The sequence below is a fragment of the Ovis canadensis genome, chromosome 7 (assembly GCF_042477335.2).
Source record: "Ovis canadensis isolate MfBH-ARS-UI-01 breed Bighorn chromosome 7, ARS-UI_OviCan_v2, whole genome shotgun sequence".
NCBI lineage: Eukaryota > Metazoa > Chordata > Mammalia > Artiodactyla > Bovidae > Ovis > Ovis canadensis.
Genome location: NC_091251.1, coordinates 112,549,642 through 112,570,190, shown reverse-complemented (window position 1 = coordinate 112,570,190; position 20,549 = coordinate 112,549,642). Strand labels below are relative to the sequence as shown.

At 56.7% G+C, this 20,549-nt stretch overlaps 1 protein-coding gene across 6 annotated transcripts in view; it reads left to right on the top strand.

Annotated features, from left to right (window-relative positions):
* TTC7B (tetratricopeptide repeat domain 7B) overlaps positions 1 to 20,549 on the top strand; it is a 270,410-nt gene that overhangs the window by 228,400 nt on the left and 21,461 nt on the right. For all 6 annotated transcript variants that reach the window (XM_069597264.1, XM_069597263.1, XM_069597261.1 and 3 more), the window contains 2 exons: positions 6,918 to 7,058; positions 17,877 to 18,079. In XM_069597264.1, the coding sequence (XP_069453365.1) occupies positions 6,918 to 7,058; positions 17,877 to 18,079 (344 nt within the window). The remainder of the gene's footprint in view (positions 1 to 6,917; positions 7,059 to 17,876; positions 18,080 to 20,549) is intronic.

The window sequence follows — 20,549 nt, the reverse complement described above, 5'->3', positions numbered from 1 at the left end:
CGGGAGCCTTCTCCCTGGCCGAGTCCGCGAGCCGCTTTCCCCAGGGCCGGGCGCTTCGGTGCAGAGTCGGGGGCTCAGGACTGTGCAGCGGCGGGGTTGGGGCAGGTGGGGAGCCTCCCCGTGTAGTCCTCCCGAAGGTACTGCCTCCCGCCGCAGCCGGCCCCCCGCATGCCTGCTGAGCGCCCCGCCGACACCCCGGCGCACGCTGGCCGCCGCGCATGCCCCTGCCTCCGGGGTCCTTCCCGACGCTTTCCCTGGAGAGGACCCCGCCTTGCAAGAGGAAAGCACGTCCCATCAGGGCTGAGCTGTGCTTGGTACTCTGAAAGTCACTGGGAGTCGTGGCTCGTCTTGGGACTGGGGGGTTGGCTTGTCCGGATGTACTTGGCTGTCTCAGTCTCCTTTTCACACAGGGAGCAAGGAAAGTAGCTAGAGAACAGCCCCCAAAGTTACTGATCCGCAGAGCCCACAGGCAGCAGGCCTCGCGGCGGGCGGGAGGCGGATGACACCGCAGTGGCCCCTGAGGCCGCCAACTCGAGGGGAGAGGGCAGCCCTCCAGGCGCCAGAATGCGGGAGGGAGACCCTTGACAGCCCCGTGTGAGGAGCCCACCCCCCAAATCAGAGGCAGGACCATCTCCAGCGGAGATGGGGATTGTCCCGAACGGGCTTGAGGGGTGGGCGTGGAGGGGAAATGGCCCGTGTGTTTTAAGGAATCCGAGAACATGTGCCTGACTGAGGCTGCAGGGACAGCGGGGCCCTGTGCCTCCTCCCCTCCCTCACCGGCTGCTCAGGCCCGCGCCCGCGAGGCTCTCAGAGCGCAGGGACCGGTGCGAGGAGGTCGCCGGCCACCCGTCATCAGCGCTCAAGCCTCGTCTTGAGAAACAGGCATCCTTCTCCTGTTAGGGATGGGAGGTTTCAAGCCCAGCTGTCTGACGGAATGTTTAGATGTTCAGATCACCTTTCAGTGCGCGGGGCCTTTGAGAAGTGAAGCTGCGTTGTTTCTCTTTTTAATTTCATTGTTGGGGAAGGGGCACAGCTTCGAAGCACCGGAAGCTGAGTGAACTCTGCCAACAGGTAGCCCTGAGTCAATTCAGGACCGAGGGAAGACAGAGAGCTCCGGGCAGTGGGTAAATCCTGCGCACTCGGGCTCTTCCCAGAGCAGCGCCGGGCGGGTGCCTGCGAGGCTGCCCGGGGCAGATGGGACGGGGCCCCGAGCGCGCCAGGGCTGGAGGCGGAGGGCAGCCTGGACCCCGCGCGGACTCTTGGACCTGGGCCCGCTCGTGGCTCTTCGGGAGAGGGGTTTTTGTTCTTTTTCGCACGTCAGTAGCACAGTTGTTCGTGGGCTGTGATGCACCAAGTCAGCAGGGTTGCATCTGAGACCTATTCCCCGTCTACGCGCTGTGAGGATGGGAGGGGAGAGGGAAGGTGGGCATCGTTCACACCACAGCGGCTCAGGTTCCGCCACCAGAAGAGTCGAGAGGGCCGCTGGAGTGTAAAAACACGCCAGGCAGTCAGGGACCCTGCTTGTGCAAATGCAGGTGACCGAACACGGCCCGGCCGGAGTTTACTGCCTTTTGCTTAACAGTGCTACGGGCTCTGAGATTCCTTTGCCTGATGAACTTCAAGTGTTGAACTAGGTCCCTGTCGGAGGTCTGTGTGAAGCTGACCACAGGTGTCGTGAGCGAGGAGAGGACTGGAAAGGCGTCAGCTGCAGGCAGTGTGAGCTGGCTGGACCCGCTGTCCTGCTTCTGGCAGAATTTCTCTGTGGGCTTCAGGAAATGATAGGTATGGGGGCAGGAATCCTCTGGGGGTGCGGAGCTTGCATTCTGCTTCCTGAGGTCAGGGGCCCTGGCTCCTGGCCCCGCGGCCTGGGCTCTCTATCAGCAGCCCCCTTCCACACCCCACCCAGATGGTGGTCCTAAGCGGGGACTCGGATAAAGACCCTGGAGGTGGGGATCAGAACAGTTCTTCAAGCGGCGCTTTGCAGACGTATCAGAGGTCCAAAGCAGCATTTTCTCTTGGGCATCTAGGTGGGAGGAAATTCAGCTCCAGGACATCATGTTCCCCATGGACACAGAACCTAGGCCAGGTTTCAGGGCCCGCTCTCACCTGCCCACGTCAGCTGTCGGTTCAGTTGGTTTCACGGTGGCTTTTCAGAACCCCTGCACCCTGTGACTGAGGGACTCGATGGCTGCTCGGCCCCGAGGGTTCCGACAGGGATAAGCACTTCTCGAATTAATGTGATAAATAGGAGATGCTCAGCGGCCAGACACGTCCCCTGACTCACCTGTCAAACCTGATTATCTGGAAGCTTATTCCTCCAGAGTCTTGGATTTCAAATTAGAAATATGCCTTCTGTTCCCCCTCCGATTCCTTTCTCAAGCCTCAGTTTGTCCATTTCCCTTGGAGGGATAATCCTCTTAACCCCCACGCACGCTGTAAGAATACATTTGCTTTCATGAGAAAGAAAAGGGTTGCTTTAAAAATAGGTTGGTCAGGACTAGCGTTTCTAGTTTAGCTACATAAATCAAAATCTGTCTTGACACTTACCATTTCAGTCCTATGCAACAGTAAGATGCAGGTGGTTTTGATTATTTTTTGTAATCAGATTTATGCATTCTAATTCATAGTGATGCTTAGCCCTTTCTTCCTCCAAATTCTAACCCAGTGAAAGAGTTTGGCATATTTGCACTATTGCTGGGAAGAGTGAAAGTGGGGGTTCAAGTTGCTCAGTCGTATCCAACTCTTCGCGACCCCATGGACTATAGAGTCCATAGAAGTCTCCAGGCCAGAACACTGGAGTGGGTCGCCATTCCCTTCTCCAGGGGATCTTCCCAACCCAGGGACTGAATCCAGGTCTCCTGCATTGCAGGTGGATTCTTTACCAGCTGAGCCGCAAGGGAAGCCCTGTAGACATTAGCTATTAAGTATTTTTATCATTATTGTAAATCACCTGCTGTTGTTAATAAATATTGAATGCTCAAATACCCACCCCTCCTTCAGAACCTGAAGGGTGTCTGCCCCGTGAGACGTGTGTGAAAAGGGATCATCTAGGAAGGAAACAGTTGTTTCTGATGAACCTCAGTCACCCTCCCTTTGTAAGGGGGTGAGTTACCCTGGAGCTGGGAAGCCCCTAGGTAAGAGCAGTGTTAATTCGGGAGTGCACCACGGTCAGTCTTAGTGCCAGTGGTTGGGAGGAGCCCTTTGAGACGGGGAAGGTTCTGGCCCCTGGGCCATCAGGGAGGGAGGGTAGGGCACCCAGACGTGGATCCCTCGAAGGGGGCCGCTCTCTTCCAGGTTTCGTACCGTGACAAGTCTTCACTCATCACTCATTCGTTCCACGAGCATTTACCAAGCACATTTCAGGGGCCTGGCATTCTTAGCCCCTAAAATACCTAGCAGGCTTCCCTGGTGGCTCAGCTGGTGAGGACTCCACCTGCAGTGCGGGAGACCTGTGTTCCACCCCTGGGTTGGGAAGATCCCCTGCAGAAGGGAAAAGCCACCCACTCCAGTATTCTGGCCTGGAGAATCCCATGGACTGAAGAGTCCATGGGGTCACTAAGAGTCGGACACCACTGAGTGACTTTCACTTCACTTTCAAAATACCTAAATGGAGGACATAACTCCTGTCTTCCAGAACCACCCAGTCCCATAAGAGAGACAGTTACGTTAACTTTAACGTAAAACAGTGTGGTCGGTACAGGGATCACCGTGGCCACAGGAGGATATGGGGCACTGAGGTCCCGAGGTCTAACGTTTTGCCCGAGGCTGGTAGGGAGGAGGAACCAAAGTCTCATGGCAGCCTTCCTGGAGGAGGCGGTATCGGAGCTGGATTTAGAGCCTAGATTTGCAGTTAGACTAGTGTCTGAGTCACCTGCTGGCTATATGCATTTGGCTAACTTACTCACTAAATCTCAGTTTTGTCGTCTAAACAGTGTAGGTAACAGTGTTACCTGCCTCAGAGAATTGTTTAAGAATTAAATGAAGCAATATACATAGACTGCACACCAGAGTGCCTGGATCAGGCCTCTAAGACTGATAATCAAAAATGACAGTCAAAACTAGTTCACTGAAACTGATAATCACCACTGCTGGCATCGTCGTTTGCCGGGCCTTCTTCACAGTGAAACGTTCGTACGTGAAGAAATAATGAATTTAGTTGTGTCCGCGAGTGAGAGAAGTCGCTCAGTTGTGTCTGACTCTGCGACTGTAGCAAAGACTGTAGCCCGCCAGGCTCCTCCGTCCATGGGATTCTCCAGGAAAGAATACTGGAGTAAGTTGCCATTTCCTTCTCCAGGGGATCTTCTTCCTGACCCAGGGATGAAACCTGGGTCATTCAGGCAGATGCTTCACCACCTGAACCAGCAGGGAAGCCCCAGTGTGTATAGATATTACGAAGAGAAGGAACTTTGACATTATTTCTGAGAAGTTCGTTTGTGAATCAAACAGATCATCTGAAAAGCAAAATTAGCCCCTTGTCTAAAAGTCACAAATCCTTGTAGCCAAGGAGTCTGAGAATTTTGCAGAAAATGCATAGAATTTTTCTAGAGCAGTGGTTTATTATTATTTTTTCAATGAAACATTTTAAGCATTTCTCAGTTTTGATTTCATTTTTGATTTCAGTATCAATGGATATAACCCACGCAAACAAGATCTCTTGAGAGGGCTTGCAAAAAATTTGCAGAGGGACTTCCCTGGCGATCCAGAGGCTAAGTCTCCACACTCCTGATACAGGGGCCCAGTCAGGGAGATAGATCCCGTATGCCTTGGCTGAGACCCGGTGCAGCCAAATTAATTAATTAATTAAAGAAAATGACTTCGCAGAGTCCAAAGAGATTCTGAGATGAGAGGGCTCTGAGAACCTCTGTCCTAAAGAACAAGAGCTTCCTGGTCCCCTTTCCCCAGGTCGCTGGGCTGCAGGGAGGCAGGACCACTCAAGCTGGCTGAGCTGTGGGGCCGAAGCCCGCAGGCTTTTCTTGACCCACCGTCTTCTAATAACACCCTCTGCCCGTCTCCCCAGGTCGGGGCCTCAGTCTTAGCTGTGCGTTGGTGTTGCCTGGGCTAGTAACGAATAGATGGCTGCCCCACCCCCCTCCAGCGTCAGTGATGCTGTAGCTATGGGATCGTGGTCGTGTTTTTAATCCATAAGTGATTCTAATGTGAAGCCAAGGTTGAGAACCCCTGTTGGAGGTAGTCAGTGAGAGGTAAGCCAGCTTAGTAACAGCGTCAGGATGTAGCAACAGCAGTTTCATTTATTTAACTAATCGTTGCTATTAAAAATCTCAGAGAAGCTACGTTCATCCTTGTTATCAAAGTTAAAACGCTGATTTTCCATAAAGAGGTTGAAAACAGAACAAGACCCCCCAAACCAACAGCAGTTTCATCATCTTGCTGCTTAGGGTTTTTTTTAAGTAGTCTGACATGCTTGGTCTCCGCACAGTCAGTTCTTAGCTGAGCTCCATCAGCTCTCCTGCGTTACCTTTGAACTTGGCCTCATGGGCCTCCTCACAGGGCAGCGCTGACTCTGGAGGCCTCCCTGGTCCTTCTCCAGAGCCGCCCTCTTACATGTTCCTGTGGGTGCTGTCTGTGTGGGGATTGTCCACAGAAGCTGGATTCTGGGGTCCCCAGCCCCCTCCCACATTTCGCTTCCACCAACCCCCTCCCACCGCAGGATTTGAGTATATTGAGAAAAATCCACATTCCTTCATGTTGGGACTGTCAAAACACAATATGGATGGCCAGTTTATCACTGCAAATACTCTTAAAAATGAATGAATTATGGTACATTTGAAAGCCCCAGCAGAAATTATTTTTATGCTCACAGTCTCCTCTTACCCAGAGTAGACCCAACTTGGTTTATTTGAGTAGTCAGCGTGTATCTCTCTATAATCACCATTTTCAACCTCGTGATAAGTTGATAGTTGCCACCGACAGGGCTGGAATGTTTATCCCTGTATTACGCTTGAGGAGGAGCTATAAATTAAGAGTGTTGCCGGTGAATATAAATGTCACGAGTTTTCAATCTGAAATAACTGAGACTCCTGTTCTCGGTTCTGAAACCATTCCTCCAAGAGGGGATGTGGGAAAGAGGTGGGGAGAGACCCCCGTTTCGGAAGGTGGCCTCTGTCTGGCAGGAGTTCCCCAGGTCAGCGTGGGAAGAACGTGTGGTTTGACTCATTTGATGTCTGAGTAGCAGCCCTTTGGCCAGATCCCTCAGGCTAGTGAACCTGTCGGGACGGCGGCCTGCCCCAGCCCCTCAGAAGAGCAGCTTTTACAGAAGAGTAAGGCAGGCGCAGCCCCTCTGCGGCGGCCTGACCTCCAGCAGGCTGGTGTTAGCCTCGGCGGTGGCCGTCTGCTTACACAGCGGGCAAAGTGCTTCTGTAGCTTTCAAGCTGCATCCTAGACTATGGCCCCAGATCCTTCAAAGGCCAGCGAACAAAGTGGGCGGTTGCTGGGTGTGTCTTGAGAGCAAAACCCGCCAGGCGGGACCCTCCGCAGCAGACCAGGGTGGTCCCTCCCCTGACCCCCGGGGAGTCTCCAGGCCCAGGCCCCGGGAGGGTGCTCTGGCGCCTGCCTAGGTCTCCCTTCAAGCGCACCGGGTTCAGCAGCGCGTCTCTGCCGGCGTCCCCGTTAGCCCACTCGAGGCTCCTAGAGAGTCGCTCTGCAGTCTAAGCTCTGCAGTGACTCAGAGGGCAGCAGAAGCAAGGACAGGAACTAAGACCAAGGACAGAAACTAGGATGCCAGGCCCCAGCGGTCGCATGGGGTGTGACCCTCGAAACTCAGACACCCCGGGGGAGGGACGTGCGTGCGTCTTGGTCTCGTGTCTATGTGGGGGCTGCGGGGTGTGTGGGGTTGGCTGGTTTGGTCTGTCCTTTCGCCTCTGACACCGTTTTCTCAAACCCCCACCCCAACCCCGCAGGCTCCATCCACGCCACATCAGTCGCGGCCTCCAGAGTGGAGCAGGCGCTGTCAGAAGTGGCCTCGTCCCTGCAGAGCAGCGCCCCCAAGCAGGGCCCCTTGCACCCCTGGATGACGCTGGCGCAGATCTGGCTGCACGCAGGTACTGCTCTGCCCCCTGCCCCACCCCAACTGCCGCTGCGCCGAGGGGGGCATGCGCCCGGGGCGGCAGCGTTCACGCGGGAGCAGGCCCACTGCTCCCCAGACCGCCTCTGCAGGGTACCCGGAGGTCCGGCGGTCCTGCTTCAGCTCTGAGCTTCCGTTTCCTCCTCTGCGCCGCGGGGTTCACTGTACCCTCTCCTGGGGTGATGAGCTCAGCGCCCCGCGCACTCTAGCAGTGACATCCCAGAGACCCTGGGAGAGGGGTCGGGGGTCTGGGTGACAAAGACGTCTTCATCTAGGCCGGGGAAGGGGCTGCACCCTTGTGTCCAGGCTCCCCTCTCTGACGGCGCTCCTGGTGAGCCTCAGAGAGCAAGGCGGGTACCCTTGGCTGCGGGACGGGACGCTAGCCCAGAAAGCAGGTGTGACCTCCCCATTTTCTCACGGCTGCTTCTGCATAGCTAGGAAGTCCCCCAAGGAAATCCAGCCCCCGGGCATTTTCACCGTGAGAGGCCCCTGTAGGGAGCCAGTGACGGCGGCTGACTTGCTTGCAGGAGTGTAGTTCCGTGTGAACGATCACTTGCGTTTCTCATGTTTTAGCCCTGGACCTGCCAGGCCTTCCCAGGCTTGGCTCCTGGGTGCCCGGTGAAAGCCCCGATCTGGCTGGGGAAAGCGCTTCTTACCCACCCCTGCCCATCTGTTTGGTCTGCTTGTGCCAGGGCTAATTGTAGGATGCGCCACCTTGTTTGCGACCTTTGCATAAGAAGACACAGGTGGGTTTATTTACCTGGCTTGGGCATGTCCCAGAGCCAAGCTCAGCCAGTGCCTTCTGCAAGCAGTAACAATGCCCGTAAATTAACAAATTATATTCTTCTAAGCAGAAGCACAGACGCGGGCTGACTCACGGCCCTGCTCATTGTTCCCCTGCGCAGACGCTTGCCAGCGTTCGGCCTCACGGGGGCTCTAGACGGGCTGATGCTGAGGACCCGGGAGCAGCTATGAAGCCTCCCTTGCAGCTTGCTTGCAGAAGAGCCCGGTCCCCAGTCTAGGACGTAATGACTGTCCTCTTCCGTCACCCTCATGAGCACTGATGGCGAAAAACAGAACGAGAAGGGGTTCTCTTTAGTGTCCAGGTCAGGTGAGGCTGCCTGAACCTGCGGGCTAGTGGAGGGGCAGGCTGTCCTTTAAAACGGGCCTGAAGTCGGGTTACTGTTGTTGTCTTTAATGGGCGTTTATTTGGCTGCGCAGGTGTCAGCTGCGGTGGCAGGACCTTCGGTCGCTTTGTGCAAACTCTCAGCTGTGGCACACGGGGTCCAGTTCCCTGACCAGGGATCCAACCCGAGCCCCCTGTGCTGGGAGCATGGAGTCTTAGCTACTGGCCTTCCGGGGAATCCCTGAAGTTGAGTTTTTGAAGGGCCAAAGTCTGAAAAGCCAGAGGGCTGCTGGGGACCCTTCCAGGCTGGAGCCAGCTCCCCTGACCCCTCAGGCCCTGCCGTTCTTGCTTGTGTCTCAGAAATGCTGATGACCTGGATGAGGGTCAGTGAGTTCAGGACACCTTCGCCCGCCCGATGTGTGGTAAGGCCACACTTTGCTCCTCTTGGCATGACCTGCCATGACTCTTGGGAAGAAACTGTATCTGCTTCTGAGAGCATTGATGAACTTGGCAGCTAAGATTCCATTTGGAGTTGTCCTAGAAGTTTTACTAATCATGTGACATCCATTTCTCATTGCCATAGCCTATAAGAAAGAATAGAGCTCTCATTGCTATTAATGGGTATGGCTTTTAACATTCTGGGAGTTGGTGGAATTGAATTCTGGAAAGCAAACGTTGTACCTGCCATATAAACTCCGAGCAGAGTATAAATCACACATATATAGCATGAAAAGTGGCATAAATTAGAATCTTATAGGGTTGATGCCCTATTGACTCTTCCAAAGCACTGACTTTGTTTGAGTCAAGATTAGAATTGTGTCATATAGTCAACCTAGTCTTTGAAGAGGTAAATTCAGAAAGAATTCATACAACAACCTTCCACTGAAACGTAAGGTTTTACCATATGTGGTTTGAGCTTGGCTGCTCTGGGAGGCAAAATAAAAGTGACCCACATTTTTTGAGAACGTATGGAAACCAGGGAACATCTGTGTCCATCATCAGCTCCGGCAATACCGCCAGCTTCTATAAACGTCGCAGGTTTCAGAGGAAGCTAGATCAAGGCCCAGGACCCCAGGCTGGTCTTTCTGTGGCCTATGGGCCTCTTGTCTCCTGTGGTCTGAGTGTAGCGGGAGCTGGTGAGGCGGGCCTGATGGAGGTGGCCCCAGGTTTGAGAGTGGCAGGTGAGGCCACTCTGAGGTGACCCAGACGTCCAGCCTGTCATACAAGCAGGTCCTGTGCCACGGGGTGTGTGTCTGAAAGGCAGAGAGGTCGTGAGCGGGAGCCCCGAGCCTCTGCTGCTCTGAGGGGCCAGCCGCCAGCCCTGCAGGGAGCCCAGCCCAGGAGAGCAGGGGTGCTCAGCCCCGGGGCGACCTCCGCCTGGCACTTCTGACCCAGAGCCCCCGGCTCCTCCTGGGACACCCGGCGGCCGACCCACGCGGGTTGTCTGTGTTCAGCCACTTGGCTTGTCTGAACCTATGCAAAAGAATGCTCAAACTACCTCACAATTGCACTCATCTCACATACTAGTAAAGTAATGCTCAAAATTCTCCAAGCCAGGCTTCAGCAATACGTGAACCGTGAACTCCCTGATGTTCAAGCTGATTTTAGAAAAGGCAGAGGAACCAGAGATCAAATTGCCAACATCCACTGGATCATCGAAAAAGCAAGAGAGTTCCAGAAAAACATCGGTTTCTGCTTTATTGACTATGCCAAAGCCTTTGACTGTGTGGATCACAATCAACTGTGGAAAATTCTTCCAGAGATGGGAATACCACCAGACCACCTGACCTGCCTCTTGAGAAATCTGTATGCAGGTCAGGAAGCAACAGTTAGAACTGGACATGGAACAACAGACTGGTTCCAAATAGGGAAAGGAGTACGTCAAGGCTGTATATTGTCACTCTGCTTATTTAACTTCTATGCAGAGTACATCATGAGAAACGCTGGACTGGAAGAAGCACAAGCTGGAATCAAGATTGCTGGGAGAAATATCAATCACCTCAGATATGCAGATGACACCACCCTTATGGCAGAAAGTGAGGGGGAACTAAAAAGCCTCTTGATGAAAGTAAAAGAGGAGGGTGAAAAAGTTGGCTTAAAGCTCAACATTCAGAAAACGAAGATCATGGCATCCAGTCCCATCACTTCATGGGAAATAGATGGGGAAACAGTGGAAACAGTATCAGACTTTATTTTTGGGGGCTCCCAAATCACTGCAGATGGTGACTGCAGCCATGAAATTAAAAGACGCTTACTCCTTGGAAGAAAAGTTATGACCAACCTAGATAGCATATTCAAAAGCAGAGACATTACTTTGCCGGCTAAGGTCTGTCTAGTCAAGGCTATGGTTTTTCCTGTGGTCATGTATGGATGTGAGAGTTGGACTGTGAAGAAGGCTGAGTGCCGAAGAATTGATGCTTTTGAACTGTGGTGTTGGAGAAGACTCTTGAGAGTCCCTTGGACTGTAAGGAGATCCAACCAGTCCATCCTAAAGGAGATCAGCCCTGAGATTTCTTTGGATGGAATGATGCTAAAGCTGAAACTCCAGTACTTTGGCCACCTCATGCCAAGAGTTGACTCATTGGAAAAGACTCTGATGCTGGGAGGGATTGCGGGCAGAAGAAGGAGACGACCGAGGATGAGATGGCTGGATGGCATCACGGACTCGATGGACGTGAGTCTGAGCGAACTCCGGGAGATGGTGATGGACAGGCAGGCCTGGCGTGCTGCGATTCATGGGGTCGCAAAGAGTCAGACACGACTGAGCGACTGAACTGAACTGAATGTGACAATTTCATTTAAATTATGTTTGAAAAAATAATCCAAGCTCATGGTACACCATCTAAAGGGCACAAAAGACACGGGATGGAGGCGTCCCCCACGATGAGCACTGGTCACCCCCCTCCACGGCCACCAGTGAGCAGCTGCACACCCGCCAGAGGGGTGACTCTCGTGGAGACCGCTACCTGTCACATCAGAGACCGAACCCATTGTGTGAACTGACCACCGTCTAACCAGTGATCCGCTGGCTCCCGTTTAGATTCTTTCTGGTTTTTATTCTTCTGTTACAGACAGTGCGTCAGCAATAGCCTTCCGTACATCGTGCTGCGTGAGTTCAGTTCAGCCGCTCAGTCGTGTCCGACTCTGTGACCCCATGAACCGCAGCACGCAGGCCTCGTGTCCATCACCAGCTCCCGGAGTCCACCCAAACCCATGTCCATTGAGTCGGCGGTGCCGTCCAACCATCTCATCCTCTGCCGCCCCCTTCTCCTCCTGCCCTCAATCTTTCCCAGCATCAGGGTCTTTTCCGTTGAGTCAGCTCTTCGCATCAGGGGGCCACAGTACTGGAGCTTCAGCTTCGGCGTCAGTCCTTCTGTGTCAGGCTAATCCCTGAAAGTGGAATTGATGGATCAAAGGTCACTCTTCAGGCCTGGTAAAGTCTGTCGCGCTTCCTTCCGCAGCTGTGCCAGTTTGCATTCCGGCCAGCAAGGTGCCAGGACTGCCCTGTGGCTCAGCGGCAAAGAATCTGCCTGCAATGCAGAAGACCCGGGTTCAATCCCCGGGTCGGAGAGATGCCCTGGAGAAGGAAATGGCAACCCACTCCAGTGTCCTTGCCTAGAAAATTGCATGGACGGAGGAGCCCGGCAGGCTACAGTCCCTGGGTTGGATACAACTTAGCGACTCAATAGCAACAAGATGCGAAAGGCCATTTCCTCCCATCTTTATATATAAATATATATATATATTTCCTCCCTTTATATATATATATATATTTCCTCCCATCTTTATATATAAATAAATATATGTATGTATTTCCTCCCATCTTTATAGCACAGCGAGTTGTCCGACTTCCAGGTGGTGGTCAGTCTGACAGGGGAAAGTGGGGCTTCATTGTCTGCTCGTGGGTCCTGCCGTTTACCTCCTTAGATGCTGAGCATTTCTTTCTGACCTGTGAGCGCTGGCTGTGTGCCAGAGAAAGTTGCCTTGCGTCATATGCGCTATCTTTTCTCTCATTTAGTTTGTGTTTTAGGGTTTTGTTGTTGTGATTTTTTTGCCGATTTTTTTTTTTTTTTTACATTTATCAATCTTTTCTTTATAGCATCTGGGCATCACACGATGTTTCAAAAGCAACTGCCCATTTTTACGGTCTCTTTCCCTAAAAGTTCCAAGTATGTTCCAGTGCTGTTTGTAATATATACACCATCTTGTAAAGAAGGTCAGAAGGGGTGTTTTCCTCTGTTGCACAGAAGGGAAACCCAGGCCAGAGAGGAGCCAGCTCCTCTGGAGTCTCATTGAGACAGGAGTCAGGAGGGCTGAGTTAAAGCACGTGACGGTAGTTGCACCTCAAGACGTATCTCTCTGGGAGTCATAGACCTGTTTCTTTAGAAGCACACGCACGTGGTCACCAGCTGTTGGAAATTCATACATTCACAGTCACGGGCTGAACCAGGGTCTTTCTCAAACCAAGCAGCTTCTTGGTGCCCACCCTTCAGCACCCTCTTTGGGGATGGCAGCTAAAAATGACTTTGCGGTAGGTGGATAATTTCTGCTTGTTACTTACTAATAATTATAGCTTTCGCTTTGGCACCTCTCACCGTCAAAACCAGCGGCTATTCTTAGATGTGCAAGATAAGATTTTTGGATTTCTGCTGCGAGTGTGGAGCTGTGGCCCTCACAAGTCCCTTGGCCCCGGCTGGCCTGTCCCTTCCGCCCTGCCCCCTGCCTGCTTCGTCCCGGCTGCCCGGAGGTGCTTTGGTGGGGTCGCAGGGTGAGCCAGTGGCCTGGGCACCAGGCCAGGATGGAGACAACTCACAGACAGGTGGCATGAGGGTCCCTGCACAGGGCGTGCCTGCGGGAGGGAGCCTCAGTGCCCAGGGGTCAGGCTGCCCTCATGCCAGTCTCCATGGGTCAGCCCCGCCGGCCCTGCCCCTACCCTGCCCTGGAGGTGGGTTGGGGGAAGGTTGGATTCCCGGTGTGCAGCCTGCAGCTGGCTGCGGTTTGCCAAGCACCGCCCGCCGCATCTTCTCTCAGGAGTGCATGCGTCTCAGCTTGTCTGCTCCTTGCAGTAGCCATTTAAAATGCTCAGCCGTCTCCAACTCAGCAATCGCATGGACTGTAGCCCACCAGTCCCCTCAGTCCATGGGATTCTCCAGGCAAGAGTACTGGAGCGGGTTGCCATTTCCTGCTCCAGGGATCTTCCCGACCCAGGAGCTGAACCCGCGTCTCCCGCGGCTCCTGTATTGCCGGGGGACTCCTTACCGACGAGCCGCTGGGGAAGCGCGGCCGTATGAGGCATACCTGCCTTCAGTCACCCCGCTTTACCCAAGAAACGGCAAGACAGGCCTCCCGTCACCCCGCTGGGGTCACACGGCTGACACCGGGAGAGTCCGGAATCCAGGGCCAGGGCGGCGCCCGCAGCCCGGAGCCCGCCGGCGCGTCTGAGCTTCAGGCTCTGGAGCGGCCCCGCGCCGGCGGGTCTCCCTTCGTGGAGTGTGCGCTTCAGCCGCGCTGGGCTCGCGTGCCGAGGGCCCCGGGGCGGCGGGGCGGCGGGGCGGGCTCGGGAGAACGAGACGGGAGGTGGCCCCGGGCGCGGAAGGACCGGAGGGGCGCCATCAGAGCAGGCCCGCGGAGCGCGGCGGCGGGAGTGGGCGCCCACGCGGGAGGGCGGCGGTCGGACCGGGCCCGCGGAGCGCGGGGGCCCGCGGGGCCGGGGGCGCTGCTCCTGGACCGCGGGCGCTCCGGGCCGCGGAGGGGGCGCCCGAGCCGCCCCCCGGGTGAAGCTGATGAGCGGACGCAGAGGAGCCGCTGCGGGATGAGGCGCGCGCGGAGGATTCCGCGTGTGGCGGCGATTCTGCTTCCCGCCACTGGCGGCCTGGGTGGGGGAACAGGCGGGTGGATGTTCAACCCTCGCTCGAGGTTTGGGCAGGAAACAGGAAGTCGTGGGTGGCGCTTTAAAGCCGAGGAATGTGACGGGAAGGCCTGGGCGGGAAGGCTGATGGAGGAAGGGACAGCCAGGACCCAGACCTGAAGGGGCGTCCCTGGGGGTCCAGTTCTAAGACTCCACGCCCCGGATGCAGGGGCCCCGGTTCCTTCCCTGGTCAGGGAACTGGACCCCACAGGCCACACCTGAGAGCTCCTGGGCTGCGACTGGAGGGCCCTCTCCCCACCACTGGGGTCCAGTGCAGCACCCCAAAAAACGGGGGAGGAGAGGAACGCCAAGCCAGTGGCAAGGGAGTGGTCAGCAAGGTGGGGGAAGCGAGGGGGTGCTGTCCCCGCAGCAGGGGACCCCGGGGGCTTGGGTCCCGGGCTGGACTCACGGAGACCCCAGCCCCGCCGCCGTCTGCCAGAACCTGGTTCCCCAGGCCTGCTGCTCTCCCTGCAAAGTGACACCGTCCCGACAGTCGCGGTGACGCGCGAGCGTGCTCAGCAGGCGGCGATCACTCAGGAGCTTACAAGATAGCGATTTCTGAATCAGCCTTGTGTTTTTAATGTGTTTTTAAAGGTTATACTCCATGTATAAAATAAAATATGATAAGTAATGTATGCTGAATACTATACAGGGCTTCCCAGGTGGTGCTGGTGGTAAAGGGCCTGCCCACAATGCAAGGGTGATGAGACCTGGTTTGATCCCTGGTCAGGAAGGTCCCCTGGAGGAGGGCAGGGCAACCCACTCCTGCATTCTTGCCTGAAAAATCCCGTGGACAGCGGAGCCTGGCGGGCGACGGTCCAGGAGGCCTCAGAGTCGGACACGACTGAGTATACACACACTGTCCATGTATCATATTAGGCATATAATATATACGCACCCGCTACGCCTGTGTACATTAGAATAGTATAGATATTAATTATAACACATTATAGTATGTGTACATATTAATTGTATGTCACATTATAATACACTCCATAGTGTTATCAAATGTTCCCCGCAGCCCCGTGTTGTACAACACATCCTCGTAGGCTCTTTCATCCCTAATAGTCTGTGTGTCTCAGTCCCCTGCCCCTGCCCCTTCCCTCTCCACTCTGTGAATAAGCAGTGAGTTTTCAGTGGACATAGGAGCTGGGAGGTGCTGAGGGTGGATAAGGAGGAGACAGGAGCCTGTGCTGGGTTTGGGATCCAGGAGTTGGTGACACAGATGGGCATGTCAGTGGAGCGTTGGGGAGGGGGCCGCCCTGGTGGGGGTGGGGGGCACAGTCCTCGCAGGGGGACCCCTGAGGGGCCAAGAGGGGACAGCAGGGGTCAAGGACAGAGGCTAGGGGCTGGGAGCTCCTCGGGTGGCGAGTCAGGGTCAGCCGAGGTCGGGGCTCAGGAAGCAGCAGGGACAGGAAAACAGCGGGGCCGGGGACAAAGTGTGTCACAAACGCGGTGACACACAGTGCCCGAGTCTCGCCATCGCCGATGCAAAGGGGTCGCCCTTGACAGTGGACACAGCCGTTTGCAAACTCGGAAACAAATGTCAAATGTGCAGCAGGACCCTGACAGGGCCTCCACGAGGGCAGGACATGGGCTGCACTCCTCGCAGGGACTGCAGGCCTGGCGTGGGGTCCTAGAGGGGCGCAGGGCCGGGACCCCCCCCATGAAAGCAGAGCCCCTGCCTCCTTCCCCTTCCTGAGCCCCCCAAAGCAGAAGCAATGAAGGGCCGTTCCCGTGGGAGCGGACAAGGGTGGCGGCCTCCCCAGGCCTGCTGACTCTGCCAGGAGGCAGGAAGCTCGTCGGTTCGCAGGACCTCTGTCCTCTTAGCCCTCATGGAATTTCCACATGAAAGAGCCGATTCACAAAGGCAGGGGAGCCTTCGTGCTGCCCAGGAAGCCAGCACCAGCTTGCCCAGCTTGTTTTCCAGGCACCAGGCTCCTCTCCCTGGAGAAGCAGGGCTTGGGGTGAGGGAGTGGTTTGCAGGGTCAGGGAGCCCACAGGCTCCGGGGGAAGCTGGTCCCCACTTGCCTTTTCCTCCCCCCGCCCCTGCCAGCGGCCGGCTGAAGGGGGTCTGAGGGCATCCGCACCAGGAGCAGCCCTCCCGCGGGTCTCAGAGAAGCGCCCGTGGGCAGCCGGAGCCCCGGGGAGCAGGCGCCTCGGTGAGGGGAGCGTCTCCGTCTCCAGGGGACACGCAGCCCCGCGCCAGGCGCACGGCTGGCCGGCGGGGTCCAGGCTGCTCAGCGACCGCCTCCCCGCCCCCACCCCCCAGTCGCCCGGGACCTCTGCGCGGTCCCAAGCCTGAGACACAGTGCGGGGCCCAGTTCTCAGCCTCGCAGCTGACACCGGGCAGGAGCCCGATTAGTATCTGAAACCAGACGCAGGAACGGGGACCCCGGGCACCCGGGAGCCTGTGTGTGCGTCCCGGGCCAGGTCCCCCGGTCAGGAGCCCCCTCACCATTCAAGGGGGGAGACTCCCCAGGCCTGCATCTGCTAATGAGCTCAGAAGGCCCTTGTCCCTCTCCTTCACCTGAATTTAGCCCTGGTGAAGGGGCCCTGCCTGTAGGGTCAGGGAGGGCTGCGGGCTGAGGGCTGCCCGGGGCGAGAGACCTTGGGGACGGGGTGACCCCCGCAGGGCTGTGCCGGGGAGGCTGCTCTGGTGGTGACCGCGCGGGACACACGGAGGGGCTGGAGGAGACAGGAGCGGGGCGGAGGCCGCGCCCCTGGGAGCCGCCGCCAGAGGTGTGTGAGAAGAGTGGCCGCCTCCTGGCCCCTTTCCACTGCGTTCTGCCGCCGTTCCCACCCTCGTGTGCATCCGGTTCTACACGACGTATTAGTATGTGTGGAGCTTGGAGATGTGGGCACAGAAACAGCTTTCTCTGCCAGGGCAGAGGGCAGTGGTCAGGGCAGGACGGGTGAGGACGGGAAGGGGCGGCCCTGAGCTGGGAGGCGGTGGCGGTGGGCCCAGTGCGGAGGTCGGACCGCCAGGCGTCTGCACGGCCCCGCGTGCGGACGAGGGAGCCTTGGGGCTGCTGGAGGAAATGGCAGCCTGGGGTCTCAGCGGGCTGTGCCGGTCTCAGGGAATAGGCCCCGCAGGCGGCGGCTTTCCCAGTTTGGCCCAGGGCAGGGTCAGGTTGAGCAGCCATCCGACTTCGACTTCGTACCCACAGGCCTGTCAGCCTCCACCCGCGGCCCTTGTCAGGCTTGCGGGCTTCAGAAGAACCGGCCGAGGGGCAGCGCCATTGCCGCTGAGGGGCTGTGCACCTCTGCTTGGCCCGTCCTTGGGCTCAGCCAGCCCTCGTTCTATGGACGTCAGAACTGAGGGCCGGTGTCCTGGGTGGGCCTGGGGTGGGTGTCCTCTGGGCGGGGGGGGGGGGGGGGGGGGGGGGAGTCCTCCAGGTGTGGGTGTCCTCCAGGGGCGGGTGTCCTCCTGGGGGAGGTGTCCTCCGGGGACGGGAGTCCTCCAGGGGCGGGAGTCCTCCGGGGCGGGTGTCCTCTGGAGGCAGTGGGCCCGGCAGGCCTCAGGCCCCTCTTGGTGCTGACAGGTGTCTCCTTGGAGGCCCTGTGGCCGTGACTCTCGTGCCCCTGTTGGGGGCAGGAAGGACTGTCACCCGGCTGTTCCCACTTGGGCTGGGGCGGGCTCGGGCCCCTGCCAGGCTCCCTCGGGGGAGGTCAGCGTCCCAGCCAGAGCCCCGGCCGTCTGCAGGGCGTCTGGGGGGCGGTGACCCGGGATGCATCCGCCTGTGCTCTCGTTCTCACAGCGGAAGTCTACATCGGCATCGGGAAGCCCGCGGAGGCCATGGCCTGCACGCAGGAAGCTGCCAACCTCTTCCCCATGTCCCACAACGTCCTCTACATGCGCGGCCAGGTGGCGGAGCTCCGCGGGAACGTGGACGAGGCCCGGCGGTGGTACGAGGAGGCCTTGTCCATCAGCCCCACCCACGTGAAGAGCATGCAGCGGCTGGTGAGTGCAGGGGTGCCCCTCGGGGCAGCGGGTGCGCCGTCCCTGTGGTGGTCTGCGCAGGGGGAGCTCCTGGGGCGGGCAGCACACGGCCTGCCTGGGCGCCTGGGCTGACTGAGGGCGGAGTCTGGGTCCGAGGCCTCGGGCCAGCCAGCCAAGCCTCCCTGTGGCTCCGGGCTTAATGAACACGTGCTTGTGGCCCTGGCCGCCATCACTGTCGTCTTGGTCTCCGCGCTGAGGGGAGCAGCCCCCTTGGGGGTGCCCACACCCCGGGGAGCCTGCAGGGCAAGACTCAGAGCACTTTACATTTTCGGGGGCCCCTTGGAGCCAAGAGCTCAGCCTGTCCCCGAGGCCACTGGGTGGCAGGGACATCCAGTCAGAGGAGGGGGACAGCCTCCCCACACTGCGAGGACCCAGGGAAGCCACCCCAGCCTCCCATTAAATGAAAACATTCGGCTTGCACCCAGAGAGGCCGTGAGGTTCTGTCCAGGGCTAAGAGGAGGCAGTGTTGCAACTAATAAGTGAAATGTACTCCAGATGGTCCCAAACCCTCCATTCTCTCGGCATTGCCCACAGTAACATCGCAAAACACAGACAGAACTGAACGGCATCTACTGGTTTTCAACGGAAGGCTGGGGCGCCCACTGTTAGGGACCATGCGACATGTGCGCTTCTGAGTCAGCTCTGGGTTCCAGTTCAGCCCCATCTGTGGTCCTGGGGCACCGTGGGCTGGTCACACACCCCCAGGAGCCTCGGTGATTCTGTGCCTTGACCCGCTCCTTACCCAGCTCACTCGTGAGAACTCCATGAAACGATCCATGTGACGAGCCTAGGAGAGCCCCGACACCCAGGAGGTGCTCATTCAGCAGAAAACCGAAGACAGCCATTTTCAGTTTTAAAAGTAAATCAGACCTTATAGCAATTCCAGCTGTTGAGTTTTTTCAGCTTCCCTGTATGAGCCTTTCACAGCTCAGTACAGCTTTATAAATAATCGTATGTATTATACAAACATTCTTTTGTTTGATTAGAAGCATTACATGGCTTTTTATCTTTGTCTCACTATTTTTAAAGGAATTTGTAAAGAGCTTCTGAGGTCTCTCTGCCTTTGCTGAAGTATCACAGAAGAGGTATAATCAAGGCCATGTACCCAGCTTTTTTATTAAAAAGAGGCAGCGTGTTTCTACCCCGGGGCCTATAAATTATTCAGAGAAGTATTTCTTGTTCATCCCCAAGGGGAACACATGAGACAAAAGATCGAATAGGAAAATCGCACCAGGAAGGTTTTCAGTTTCACCTTTGGAGCTTGTCAAGACACCTGAGCTCCTGACAAATGCCAGGCACTTTCCCTTCTGAAAGGAGCGGCCGCGGGCCCAGGCTAGGAGAGCTGGTGAGCAAGGGCCGGGTGATGGCGGAGCCTTGCCTGTTGGATCCAGAGCCACAGCTGAGCCTTCTCTGGCCCGCAGACATTAGCTCCCTCAGGGGTCTCACCAGTAGAAAACTGTAAGAATAATAATAATAAACCCCTAAGACGTCTCAATGGGCTTCCCTGCTGGCTCAGTGGTAAAGAATCCACCCGGCAATGCAGGGGACATGAGTTCCGTCCCTGGGCCGGGAAGATCCTCTGGAGGAGGGCACGGCAGCCCACTCCGGGATTCTTGCCTGGAGAATCCCATGGACAGGGGCACCTGGTGGGCTGCAGTCCACGGGGTCGCAGAGAGTCAGACCCGACCGGGCAAGTAAGCACTGGCCGATTGGGCCTAAAAAGATCAGGAAGAAGTGAAGACGAGGGGGCAGCAGGGAGACGAGGCCGTCTTTTCACCAGCTCACACCCCAGGGAAGAGGCAGGGCTCTAGACACGCGGCAGAGGAGGCAGAAGCAAACGTGAGTGTCAGCTCCCACCTGACTCTGGGGGAGCAGGCCGTGCGGTGATGAGGGGACCAGGGAGGCCTGCCTGGCCGGCGGTCAAGGCTACATGGAGTTTGAAGAACCTGAGCAGCAAAGAGGACCGCCCCCCCTCCCAAAGATCAAGGCAAGGGATTCCAAAGGAAGGAGCTGCCTACAGGCCGACTGCAGGCCATGGAAAAACCCAGAGGGCAGGAAGCGTGTCTGCGCCAGCCCTGATGCTCAGAGAGAGAGGGGAGGAGCAGAGGGGCTGTTGGAGGGAGCCGTCTTGAGAGAAGGAAGCCGTGTTCTGCGTCACAGGTAGAGACCAGGGGTTGATGCTAAACGTGGAGAGTGGTTCCTGGTCGGGGGCGTGAGCTTGTTCCCCGAGGAAGGGATGTGTGTTCCCTTTGAGAGCAGGTCAGTGGTAATGTGTGCCAGCCCCTCCACCAGCCCCGCTCACAGGAAAGGCATGAGTGCAGAGAAATGCAAGCACGGTGATATTGTTTAAAAAGCATTAATGACTTGGAGGCAGATGGTTTTCATTAAAGCATTAAAGTTAACGTAAGGTCGGACTTGACAACAGAAACAT